At 42.0% G+C, this 13,781-nt stretch overlaps 1 protein-coding gene across 5 annotated transcripts in view; it reads right to left on the reverse strand.

Moving 5' to 3' along the window:
* The window catches only part of LOC117776906 (CUB and sushi domain-containing protein 3-like), a 213,822-nt gene that overhangs the window by 62,680 nt on the left and 137,361 nt on the right, over positions 1 to 13,781 (reverse strand). For all 5 annotated transcript variants that reach the window (XM_034611302.1, XM_034611297.1, XM_034611301.1 and 2 more), the window contains 8 exons: positions 12,733 to 12,802; positions 10,858 to 10,974; positions 10,352 to 10,561; positions 9,602 to 9,790; positions 8,514 to 8,691; positions 4,984 to 5,129; positions 4,399 to 4,479; positions 3,472 to 3,585 (listed from right to left, as the gene is read on the reverse strand). In XM_034611302.1, coding sequence (XP_034467193.1) covers positions 3,472 to 3,585; positions 4,399 to 4,479; positions 4,984 to 5,129; positions 8,514 to 8,691; positions 9,602 to 9,790; positions 10,352 to 10,561; positions 10,858 to 10,974; positions 12,733 to 12,802 — 1,105 coding nt within the window. The remainder of the gene's footprint in view (positions 1 to 3,471; positions 3,586 to 4,398; positions 4,480 to 4,983; positions 5,130 to 8,513; positions 8,692 to 9,601; positions 9,791 to 10,351; positions 10,562 to 10,857; positions 10,975 to 12,732; positions 12,803 to 13,781) is intronic.

A 13,781-nucleotide genomic window follows, 5' to 3' on the forward strand; every position in this document is an offset into this window, starting at 1 on the left:
ACAGGAAATGGCCCCATTACAGGCTTATTGTAGCAGTCTCTGGGATGTGAATAGCAGGTCAACTCAAATTAAGTTCAACTCTACATGTCCCAAGGAGAGCAATTAGTTTCTTGCTACAGGTGGCACAAGGACATAACATACCCGACATAAGAAAATGCAATGAGTTCTTCACTACAATAATGAGGTGATCCATGGAAATGTCAGACAACGAATTACTAATCCACGTGTCCTAAAATAGTCCTGACTATTCCTCAAGGCAGGTTTAAGGGAGCAGTTCGACCAGGGGAAATATGAGGACTCATCATCTGCCCATTTTGATTTACACTTTAACCCATTAAGCCCTGATGCAACATATGTGTGTATGTTTCTCAGGTTCTCCCTTTGGAGCCGGGTGAGATGTGTGCTTCTTATCAACAATGATTGTTTTCAAGACATGTGACTGATGAAATACATTGTGAATCACTGAAATGCTGGTAGGAAGAGCAACATGCATTATGGGAAATGTAGGTTTTCTTTCTCAACAAAAATAACAATAAGCATAACAATGAAGGAGACGATGTTCCTGCTGACCCTCTTAACAAGGCTCAGTCTGTAAGAGACATGTTTGAGAGGAAGAAGGGGGTGTTGGCAAGATATATATATTTTTTTATCAAACACTAGGTTTAGAGAAACAACAATGATTTACAATGAACAAATTTACAAATGTAAAAAAGGCTGAGAAAATAAAACTTTTGCAAATGTTGGCAATTCTTTCCGCTCATTAGAAAACTCTTTGAAGCAAGTTTTTATTTGAGTGACGCACATAGTATTAAAAAACAATACTCAATGAAATGGATGTGCAACTTCTCTTTAGACTCATTATGTTTTCATACATTTCCCATCAATGAAGCATGACTTAACTTAGAACACCCAATGCTTTAGTAGTAACACAATTTATATAACGCAACACAACTTACTGTGATACACCAGAGTTTGCGATGTCCAACTTGTCAAAAATGTTTCAAATATCTCAAATGCTGATTTATGGTTTCTAGCCTTGCACAATAAAATCAACTGAAAATTAATTTCCGTCTAGTCCCACCTGGATGATTCACCCATCATGATTTGGAAGGTTAATTTAGCCATTCATATTGAAGCTTGTGAAATTATTTCAATTACAGTACGAGGGTTTTACGCTCAGAGCAGCGAGTTGGAGTTGGCAGAGCTTCGTGTATTCAGTAACACATGAGCAGGTGAGAGCTGGCAAACCCCACATAGCAAGAGAGGTTGAAATGTCTTCCACTATTCTCAAGTGACTGACTGACTGCCCTCACTTGGCACAGAAGGAACATATCACATTGTTCCAAAGTGCTCCTGTTGTTGCTGATCTGCTAATTGGTCACTTTAAAAAGAGCAATGGAATTGAGCATTGGAAAGCATTTTACAACAAATTCATTCAGTCAGAATAATGTGATTTGTATGCCAAGCCATTATGATGCAGGATGCAATGAAGCTTTTTGCTCCATTGTCTTCTATCTCTCTCGCTCTCTTTGTAATGTCAAGCAAAAACAAATGTCAAGCAAAAAAACAATGCAGCAGGATTTTAGATCCCTCTTGCATTTATACATTTTTAATTTTGAAAAATGTTAGTTAGGCCCTATGCAGCAGAAGGGAAGGTACGCCTTGTTTTCAGGTCTCTCACGTGCACCGACATCAAGGCACATTGTATCAAACTGCCATTCTTTAGCCCTGTTTGACCTTTGTGCATACGCTAATAGAGACATTCACTAGCAATGCAGCTTATGGCCTTTATGAATAAAGTATAAAAATATGAGTCGCTGGATCACTGATGAGGATGCTCGACGAAATCTTTTCCATTACTTAGGACTAATCCCATTTCACCCCTTCCCCCTTCCCCTCTGTTTTGCACTTTCACGTGTAGGGGTAGTGTTTCCCGGTACATGTTTGGATGAAGGGGGAGGGCCAAGTGTTCGGGCTGTTCAGCCCTCGAAACGGATATTTTCAGATTCACAGTTAAAACCGAGGGCTATAAGAATTTCCCTATTTTCTCTTTTCTGAATCACCGGCAAGATGGGATAGGGACCCACAAATGTAATTTTCTCCATTAATACAGATTTAAAAGTTCTGATAATGATTGTAATATCTCAGTTTATTATCGTTTCAATGTATTATGGCCATTTCTTTTCACAACAACCTTAAAAAAAATGCTCACGCTAGCAATTTTTTCATGTCGCATCCTTGCTCTTTAGAGATACACGATGTACTTCATTTAACCAGCGTAGAGCAGCGATGCTACTGAACTGGGGCAAGTTAACCCTCCAAAACAAGGGGTAGGGAAAAGGGGTGAAATGGGAGTGGGCCTTAGTGTTGCTTTACTTGTGACACTTCCACACACATCGCCCAATTTCGAAATAGTAAAAGCAAAACAATGTCAGCTGCAGAAATGCTCGAGGGGGAGAACCAAGATATCAAGTCAGACATCAAATAATAAGAGCCAGGGATGAGCAAATATATGTTCCAAATCACTAGTCCTATTCTAAGAGGCTTTTTGAACGCGGGCTATGGGTTTGTTGAGTATCTGTCATTCCTTGATCACAAGTCCAATACTCATAGTTTCTACAAACACAAAGACAGAAACGCTCATCAGCTCAAGACTTGCAGAGAAAGGACTTCAGGGCACATCAAAAGATGTCTAACCATAGGGAATAGGGGGTTTCAGAGAGCTCTGTTGTCTGCTGCAAAGATGTATTGGCACGACAGGCTGGCGGATGGCATTTGTGTTTTCGGTCTAAACAAAGTCTCTGATGCAGACAACACAGACATTTCTTTCCCTTTGTTTCTTGTTTGAATAATCATCTTCTGAAAAAACATGGGAGGGAGACTTTTTTCATCAATCAAACCCATGGGGCCATTTGAGCAGGATTAAGGGGTAAAAAAATAAGCTCCGATCTCTTTCTACAGAGAAAGAAACAAATCAGCTATGGTTGCCCACCCTTGATACACTACAAAAAGACACATGTCTATGAAACCTGCTGATGTGTAATTTGTTTCCCGCTGATCCTTCACAGCCCAGTGTTGATTCTAAGGGAGCACAGGGCTATGATCTTAGGTCAGTAGCATTCAGACTGTGACGCTTGATTAATTACAGAGGAGATGCTGTTTGTCACCAGGAACCTGCTTGAAGGGGCCCTGCTGGCAGTTTGTTAAGTGATGTATCAACAGGTGTTGCTGACTGCAAGCAACCTTGGCAGAGTCGCATTAAGTGCACACACGTGCACACACAGACACACATAACTGGAAATCAATACGCAAACAAATGCATGTGTTGAGTGTATGTGCAAAGATCGACATTTAAACACAGACACACACACAGAACAATATTCAGAAAAGAAAACACAGTAACAGTTATAAAACCACACAAATTCATGACACATCCAAAGAATCATAAACTGAACACTGAATTAAACAAACCTTGACAGACTGGTGGGGGTCCATCCATCTGTAGCCTCTCTCCAAGACGACAGGTCAGAATCTCACTGCCCACCAAGGTGAAGCCTGGCAAGCACGAGTACCGAATAATGTCCCCTGCGAGGTCATTTTCACCCGCAGTCATACAGACCCACACACACACAAACACACAAACGCACACACGCACACAAACATACACACACACACAAAGACACACACAAGCACACACAAACACATACATCCACACAGAACCATGTTAGTAAAAAGTTTCCTCAGTACAAGCACTTGAAACAGCAATCGACAACACATTTTCTAATGAAGAGTGACATGCCCTAGCTGTACTGGAGGCACTTCATTACATTACAGAGCTGCAAACTGGCTCGCATGCACGCACACACACCCACACACGTTTGAAATCAAAATTACACCCAATTTCAAAGACACAAAATAAGGCAGCCACTAGCCACATGGGTTCCACTTCACTTTGCTAATCACTTCTGAACACTGAAAATACAAACAGCTTATATGGAGAGTTAATTAGCCCTGCCCTCCAACTAATACGTTATTGTACGAAGCACAAACACATGGCAAACACTCAATAGGAAGGAAAGAAATACAGGATGGAATATCATAGAGCAAAAAAAGAGAGAGACTGAGAGCACAATGCTGGAGGATTGAGATATTTAGAGTTATAAGAAAACCCATTGAAATGGATAGATGGATTAATACCTTCATAAAAATGGTTTCAATAAACAAACAAAAAAATCAAGTGAGTAATTGATTATTGTACAAAACCATTTTCGATATGTCTAGTCTTGTTTTTTCCACTCTGTCCAGGGCTTTCTAAGCAAATTACCTTATGTCTGGTGCAAATTTATTTTATCATGTATTCCCCTGGCCAGTAAACAAGGGAAATAAAATAAGACAAACCTATTTCAAACTCGTCATCATCGGTTAGGATAGTGGCGTTGGCGACAGGAGGGGGTGGCTGACATGTTCTCAGCTGGTAGGCTGTTGGGGAGAGGACACATACTGAAATCTGTGCACTCAAGTGAGACAGGAAGATACAGTGTTTGTGTATTTTCTATTGAACAGCAACATATTCTTTACTCTCCCTTCATACTGAAACTTGAATGGATCATAAACTGCTACCTATCACTGCCCATGAGCATCAAAAACCAATCACTAATTTACCTGAGCTGGGGGACATTTTATTAGTAATCAACTTCTTTCAAAGGGGCGTTTTAATAATGCAGCAGAAAAAGAGGTGGCATAATAGGACATTTATCATTACACAGAGCTGGAAGCAGCAGCAAGATGAGAAAGGCCTAATAATGAACCCTAAAAAAAGAAAGAAAGGTGTTCCAATATAAAAACAAAGGAACAATCTCTTTGTGATCGTCATTATTGCAGCAGGCTCCCTGCAGTGTGGAGAGCTGGAGATCAAATGAGCAAGGGTCATTAAAACCGTGCGGGACAAGGTCTTTAATTAGCCACTATCAAAAGGGAGGTTACCGTAATAATGCAGCACAAAGAAGCCACTGGTGCTGAAGTCGCTGTGGAACTTGATGAGGATCTGATTGGCAGTGGTGGACACGCCCTCCTGTATCGAACTGCCGCTGAACTGACCGATCTGAGGCGAGGCCTGGTCCGGTCCATCCCTGATAGAGGAAGAAGTAGCCGGGGATGTGAGGAAGATAGATTGAAAGAGTAAAAGGAGTGAGAGGGGGAGGGGAGAGAGCGAGAGCGAGAAGGAGAGAGAAAATGATTTATGAATAAATAGCAGTAATAACTTGCTGGGATCAAAGAGCAGGTCTAGTTATCCTCAAGCAGTGTTGTGGACCTAATAGTCATTCTGCCGCTGTGAGAAAAGTTCCACATTAATCAACAGTGTCAAAGTTGTGTATATAAGTTGGAACTTTTGCCCCTGAGTTAAATATTGATGAGGAGGTTTGGGCCAAAAGAAAATGCAAAAATATGCAAAATCCTCAACAGCTTTTGTGTCTTTTTTATTCATATGAAGCAATCTGGGTGGCAAGGTGGTGCGGGGGTTAGCAATGTCACCTCACAGCAACATGTTTGTATGTTCTCCCTGTGTCTGCGTTGGGTTTCTCTGCAAACAAGCAGATTGGAGATTAGGTTGACTGGAGACTAGTGAATGTGAGTGTGAACCCTGGGATACATTGGTGACCTGTCCAGGTTGAACCCGGGCCTCCTGCCTGATGTCAGCTGCCTCTAACTACCCACGCCACCCTCAAAGGATTATCTGTATAGATAAATGATGGATGGATAAAACAATCTTTTTAAGCTGGAACTGTTAACATTCTGTACATGTATGTATAGAATAAAGGTGTAAGGTTATAAGAAAAGCTTTAGACCCTACGACCCTGGAAGGATAAAAGCATATGTTACAGCAGATTCATGGATGGTTAAGCAGACTCCTTAAGCACTTAACTGAATACTGCACAATAGAAGAAACGGTAACCCCTCCCTTTGGAAAATCTAAATTTGATTTAAATGTTTTGATTTCCATATGTACACATGGCAGCTTACTGTATCTCTAGTCTGATAATCAAACCTGATTTACAGTAAATGTGGCAACGATGTATCGATGTTGATATCTTTCAAGTGATGAAAACAGGTCTACCAACTCCTCCAGGCACCTTCAAATTACACAGCACATTTGAAGATAAGAGGTTAGGGGAGTAACCGTCAATGAAATAGTTACCGGCACCAAGCCAGCAGTGGACGAGATTCACCCTGAGATGCTGAAGGCCCTGAATGTTGTCGGCCTGTCATGTCTGACACATCTCTTGGACAGCATCTATCTTTGGCAGCTGGAGCTGTGGCCCCAAGTGAAAGATGTTTTAAGTATCTGTGGGCCTTGTTCCTGAATGAGGTTACAATGAAGTGTGAAATTGACAAGTGGCAGAGTACTAAAATGTCATGTTGAAAACGGAGCTAAGCCTGAAGGTGAAGTTCTCGATTTATGGACACAAAGAGTTGAAATGAGCTGCCTGTGCAGGTTGTGGGTCGTCGAGTGACGAGTGACGAGTCAGATATTTGAGAGAACTCAGACTAGACCTGCTGTGGAGCGACAGCAGAGGTAGTGTAGGCGTCTAATTAGGATGACTGGCACGCTTCCCTGTGGAGCACGAGTGACTGGGAGGAGACCCCAGGAGCAGACCCAGCACCTGCTTATATATTTCAGGTGGTCTGGGTGGACCTGAGGATCCCAGAGACGGAGCTGGAGGGAAGTGGGTAAAAATGGATAGGCAGGTAGACGGAGGAATGGGCAATATGATTAAATACATTCTGTGGGACGGCAGAGATGTGCCAACCTGTAGGGACTTTCTACACCATCACTACTGAGGTTTCTAGCCCCATTATTATATTTGGCCCGGTTAGGTGATTGAGTGATTGGATTTTTGGACTATTAGAATATGAGGCACCATAATTTGTTAGGTATCTAATTAACTGGATGTGGCAAATCACACATTCCCAACAGGTTATTCTACATTATACATCATTTCTATATTGATGTTCTTTTTCAAGATATTTACAAAACAACATGTAACTGTGAACAGTTCATGCATATCCCCCACCCCAAGATGGATGGGTGGCTTTGGGGTGATATTAGCATTTGTAATTAGCGTTGAAGTCATTTATGAGGCAAGCTATATCTGCCAAATGCAAAAAACACAGAAGCACCTCCGCAAATGAGAGGAGGAGAAAACCCTCGTGAGAACATCGCCACGATCTTTATCGGAAATAAGTTGCCTAAACAAGATGGATAACAGTCTTTGTGTGTAAAATGCGGCGCCAACACAAATGTCACTTTTCTCTGTGGATAAAAAGAAAGATTACTGTTAGAAACGCTTTCTTTGCACAGGAGAAAAGTCCTGACACTTTCAGGTAGCGTTCACCTGAATGATGTTCACTAAATGCTGTTTTGCATGTGTGTGTGCCTTCCTATTTTATGTATTAAAAAAGTCTTTGTCATTTCAGGGTGATCAGCAAAATGGGAGATGGCAGTCAGACAGGAAAATGTATTGTTGCCATCAGGGGAAAGATTATTTATGCACTTTTTCATTTGAAAACAGTGGTGCCAGTAGCTCCCTCCTCCCAAACTTTGAATCGTAGCCCTAGATGCTGGAAGGCATTTCCCTCCTTTAACACCCATGAGGGCAGCTCCTTGACTGCCTCAGGCCCACTATAGTATAGAGAGGATACAGACAGGTAGAGGGAAAGGAAAGGGGGGGGGGGGGGGGGGGAGAGAGAGAGAGAGAGAGAGAGAGAGAGAGAGAGACAGCTGCAGGAGTGATAGGATGCAGGTAATATAGTTTACTGCTCTGAAGAGATAAAGTTTGTCTTGTTTCTGCATAACTAACTTACATGTTTTCATTTCGATACACGTTTCTGTCTTTTTATGTGATGCACTGGGGATGTGGAGTTTAACATCTACTTTAAGTTTGGTGAAGTTGAGAAGAGGGACACAGTGACTAAGCCTTGGATTCGGTTTCTTTCATTTCAACATGCACAGCAATCTTTTTTGTGTTTTAGCGAGGAGTTGTAAGGAGAGAAGTTGTCAGGGGAAAAATGAATCTATAAATGTCCAGACAAAGGTCAACCTATCTGGACGGTTCTTGGCTCGTCAATTATCGGTGTCACACGAGGAGCTGTAAGCAACATTTGTCCAACTGGCCTGTGGCATTAACGTTTTGTCAACTTTTGAATTCAATGCATTCCACTTTTTGAGTTTGCTATTGCAAGAAGGGAAATATGCACTCTGCTCAATAGAAAATCTTCTATACTCCAAAAAGAACGCTTCACTTATAAAACCTTCTGGGATCTGCTCTATAAGCGAAGCACTGTATTAAAGCACACATCTGTATTCTTTAACAAGGATACAGACTCGTTTTTTGGCTCACTATTAAGTATTATTTTAAAAAATCACTGGTTTGTAAATCTAGTGTGTGTCTGATGTGTACCATAAGCTGATGCTTGATGACTAACATCATAACGAGAAATAAATTAACACTTACCACACAGTGATGTAGTCGTAGATTGGTTCTGTATTTATAACAGAGAAGTTGATGGAGATGCCGTAACTAGGAGGCACTCTGACCGTCCACATACAGTCCTGGAAGTGGGGGTACTCGGCCGGGTGTCCGGGAGAGTAAATTGTGCCGTTCATGGATGTTATGTTGCCACCACAGAGAGCTGGAGGGAGGGGAGAAAGTCAGAGAGGCTGGATAAAAATAGACTCTGATTGAATTTAAGTTCTAACTGCAGAGAAAACAAACCATAACTGCAGGTTATTTGGTTATCACTGAGAAAATAGGAGGGGGTGAACCTGTAAGATATATTGTAACTGCAGGGGATTTTTACTGGTTGCCTAGAACTTGATGACATTGAGGGGTTCTGACACTAAAACTCCCCCGTCATACCTCTTCAGAGGGGATGTGCTAAAATTCGACTTTGAACTCAGAGTCAAAGCCAAAAGCAGTGGCCTCGGGATTAAAAAGAACTTTAAACTTGACAGGGACAATGCAGTGACTAAGGAGCATAACAAACACCAAAGTTTGTGGTTGTGAAATGCGTGTCACTCCCTAACTTAACCGAGAAGAGGAAAGATGTTATTCATCATACCTGAGAAACATCTGAGAAGTCTCCTTGAAATTTACAACCGAGGCTGGCATAATCAGCTCTGTAATAAAGACTTGCAAATGCTCCATATATCATTATAATGAGCCATATCAGTTTATAGTTCAGTGAAGTGGTGGTAAATGCGAGTCAGATGCTTTAATGTGCCAGAACAAAGGACAGGACTACAAACAGATCTAAAAAATATATATTCTTATATTCAAAATAACTTTAAAGGTCTTATTTTTAGTGGGTATTAAAAAGCATCTGTCTTTATTCTAGTCAGCTTTTCAGAAAGTAGTATGCATGACTTTCTCAAGGTTTCGTTAGTGCACATTTATTTTAATATTCCCAAGCGAGTTTGTGGAAACTGCAATGAGTGATGAATATAGTTTGCTGATGCTGTAAATCTAGTTTTTTTTTTCTGCACAGGAGCAACACCGTTGAAAAACACCTGTTGTGATTTTATCAGACAGAAGACAATCACCTTCGCAGCGAGGTATGGGGTGATTCCAGTTTCTGCTGACTCCGTGCAGACAAGTGAGGGACGGCTCTCCGAGCAGAGTGTAACCCAGCAGGCACTCAAAAGAAATAGTCATCCCCACACTGTAGTCCTGACCGATCACGATGCCGTTCCGGAATGGTCGTGGGTCCGGGCACCTCTGTAGCTCATATGCTGGAAAAAATAAATGCATTGAAAACAATCAAACCCATACACACCCAGTGGTCCTGACTGAAAAGTATTTTCAGTTGGCCTAAAATGGATGTGTGCATGTTATATGTATATGATCTGAATACACGTATATACAATATGGTGATAAAGTGGCTACTCAGCCTTAGTGGAGGTATGATATGAAGCTTTTTTTAATGTTTGTCTTTGAAGCCCTTTCTAACTATTGATAAACCAAAAAAATGACTTTTTGATAGTGTACAAGGTTTGACTTTAACAGATACAATTCTTCAATGATATATCCAGAGGTATTACTATTCAATCATATGTGCTATTGAGTGTCTCAACAGAAGTCAGTATTGATTTCTTTATCCTTACACTTTTGTAATCTTACCACCTCAGTAGAAGTGTCTGCCTTGCAGGACTAATCGCTGTCCCTGATCTGTCTCCGACCTGACTGATGGTCTTTTAAGTGTTCTATTAGCTAACTTTTCAATCTTCCGCTTTTTAAGCTGCCGCTATGATAACACCCGATTTTTACTTTGCCATGGGGACTCAGCTCCTCACCCTGGTAGACGATGTGGAAGCCAGGTTTGTTCTGGGAGTAGTCGCTGTGGAAGAACAGTGTGGTCTCGTGTGTGGTGCTAAAGAGGGAGTTGGGCACCATGGGGCCACTGAACCGATCAATCACTGTTCCCGTCTCCAGACTTCCACTGCGGACCTCCAGATAGTCATGAACAGGCTCTGTTGAGAAGTTTAGAAACTGCAGATGGATCCCTAAAAATCAGAAGGAATGGGTTAATGTATGGAAACATTTCATGAATATATAAATAAAACAAAGGTGAGTGAATGTGTATCTTCCTTTTAAGTACTATATTTCAAATTCAATGTTTAAAGCATACATACAAGAAGAGGGTTATTTTCTAACACAATGAGGAGAGGAGAGGAGAGGAGAGGCGAATAACAGAGCAATGCAGAAGAAAGCAGCACAGAAGTCATGAGAACTAGCAGAACATGTAAGAAAAAGAAAGAGGAGAAGAAGAAAGGAGAAGAGAGAGGGTGTGATGACAGACCGAAGCCAATAGGGAGCTGAACTCTCCAGCTGCAGTCCAGGCTGCTCTGGTAATTCCCTGGAAAGCCTGGGCTGAGGATGACGCCGCTGAAGTCTGTCATGGACCCGCCACACTGAGCTGAGGGAGACAGACCAAGGAAAAAAGAAAATGTCACTTATCCACGGAAAAGCTCAATGGGATAAAAATAAAGAAAAACAATGACTGAGGTGTTAAATATCCAGGGAGGGCGAGAGCTTTGTGTCTCTGATTACAGTAGATGCATGATTTCTGGGTATGTGTACCAAAAGGAAAGAATAGTGGGGCTGGGTATGCATTAACCACATGCTTTCACAAACATGTGTTCTATGTGTTTATGTGCAGGCTGTAATAGGGCAGCTTTGTGGGTGAGAGAGAAAATGAAGTGTTGTGCATGTATCAGTGTCTGAGCGTGTCTGTGACTTGTGCATCTCTGCTTGACTGTGTGGATTACGCTCCATAAGGGCATTTGTGAAAAGATAACAGACTGAGGCACATTCCTTGTTTGGTGGTGCTTTAAATTACAATAAATGAGGGAGTCAATATTCAGTACAGCACCCCAGTGCTCAGCGGTGGCAGTGATTACTTCACCCTCCCCCTGCAACAGCCCACCTCTTCTCTTTGAATGTGTGTTAGAGAACACTTCAGCTCGCAGTGAAGGTTACTCTCAATCCCCTATTCTCCTCCTGTGGCACATGCCCTACTCTTACATAAACACCAAGGTGTGATACAATTACAGCCACCAGAGGCATCAATGTAAACTTGTAGCTGGATCATTCCCCTTTTTTACCATCTTAAGCCCAGCAGGGAGGGGGGGTACTGCTGCCATTTCTCCAGGGACTATCACAAAAAGCCAGAATTAGGCTAAAACTACCCTGGGATGTAACTGTGATCCAAGTGGGGGAAACCTGCTTTACCTGCTTGTGTATAAAGAGAAAACAAAGAGGCACTTATGAGGATGTTTTACTGTTTAGTACAAGGGCATGCAACCACTTTGATGTAAGTTTATCAGCAACAAAGTGAGTACAGATCCTCGGGTGTTGGGATCAGCTTATGCTGCAGACGAGCGAGGAGTGGGCTAACGAGCGAGCACACGCATACAAGAAAAGGGCTGTCAACTGCAAAGCTGGGATTTATGTCTGCAGTGAACTGTGAAAACCACAGGGACAGATCATTTACATGAAGAGCACAGTGAACGTGTGTCTGTGTGCGAACGAGTGCATTTTTTTTGCCTGTGTTCATATGCAAGGGTGTGTAACAGTGCTGACACTGGCACGTGTGCATGTTTGTCTACATGTGTAATTGGGGGGAAACGGTGAGGTGTCGAAACACCTCACCGTTTCCCAAGTGGAGCACTTCCTTAGTAATCTGTGGCATCTGTGGCATCTGTCACCGTGCCAATCAACTTCAGAAGATGTGTTGGGGGAGACCAGAGAATCATCGGGGGGATTCAAAAAAATCTAATAACACACTGAGATGGTGCAAAGCCTTATTGGTTTTCAACTGAAAGGGAAAATTCATAAACTCCTCCCCCAAGCCACACACTCCCACCCATCATCCCCTTCCCCGATCTGAAAATTAAATTGTTGCTTTCCCTAATATAATAACAAGTCCTCTGTGAGGCTACTGATGTATTGTGTGGCTGTGTATGACTCAAGTATTAGAATGGGAGAAATATAATAAAAAAGACAAGTAGAAAAGATGAACAAGGAAAAAGCCAATGAGAAAAGGTAAATGGAAAAAGACAGAAAGTGAGAGTGAGTCTGTTTGATGCAACAAATGTGGTTTTGTCGTCTGTAATATCACCTCATTGAAACCCTGTATGCTGACGATACCAGACAGAATAAAAGAATATATTACCTAAACACAGAGGTACGGGGTAATTCCATCTTCTGACGGGGCCAGGCATGCAGGTAATATATGTATTACCCTGTTCAGAGAAGAAACAAACAAACAGTATATTCACTTCCTCCGAAAATATTAAGCATGTGGTGCTTGCATCAGATTTTCTGATGCTTTGTTCTGTTTTGGGATTTCTGAACATCCTCTCAAGGTCTCGTGTGTAAATATTTGATGATATCAGGAGCAGGAGAGGGACCTCTCAGCCGCTAGCCGGGCAAGGGTACCACCTTCTACATAGAGATGAGCTACATCCTGCTTCTACACTTGTCTTACAGCTAAATTATAAGTGACAAGTTAATCCTTCTTAAAATATTCAGAGCAGTGTTTTGATCCATTAAAATCATCTTTGGACAAGATACTTGTAAAATGTACAAGTAAGTTCTTTAAAAAACACCCTGAAGCCAAACCTTGAAACAGTGATCTACAAAACATAGTTGTACACACACACACACACACACACACACACACACACACACACACACACACACACACACACACACACACACACACACACACACACACACACACACACACACAATCAAAAGACCCAACCATACATGTGGCTTTTGTTTCCACAATGGTGTCTATCTTTTTCTGCCGTTCAGACACTCAGCCTGAAGATGTGTGTAAGAAGTTGCTGGTTGGTCCGGAGAGAATGTAAAAAAGAAGTGAATACCCGGGCCGGGGAATAAAAATCAGCGTGGGATTAGTGAGGCAACTGTTAACACAATCCATTGCCCGTGGCCTTGGAAAGTTCTACAGCTCAAAACGCCACAGCTGCAGTATCTACTCAGGGAGGATTGGAAGAACTTAAAGCTGCTTTTGCGGTGGCACACACTCACGCGAACATCGGCGCGCACACACTTAACAAATAAAGATACAAGCATTAACACATGGAAAGTAGCCCCACATGAGCATTCAGGCATTTCTTGCCCGCGCTTACTGTTCCGCTCCGACACACACAAATGTCATAGAAAATGTACTTAGTGACGCGTCTTTGACCAACT

This window comes from Hippoglossus hippoglossus, chromosome 16, assembly GCF_009819705.1.
Source record: "Hippoglossus hippoglossus isolate fHipHip1 chromosome 16, fHipHip1.pri, whole genome shotgun sequence".
Taxonomy (NCBI): domain Eukaryota; kingdom Metazoa; phylum Chordata; class Actinopteri; order Pleuronectiformes; family Pleuronectidae; genus Hippoglossus; species Hippoglossus hippoglossus.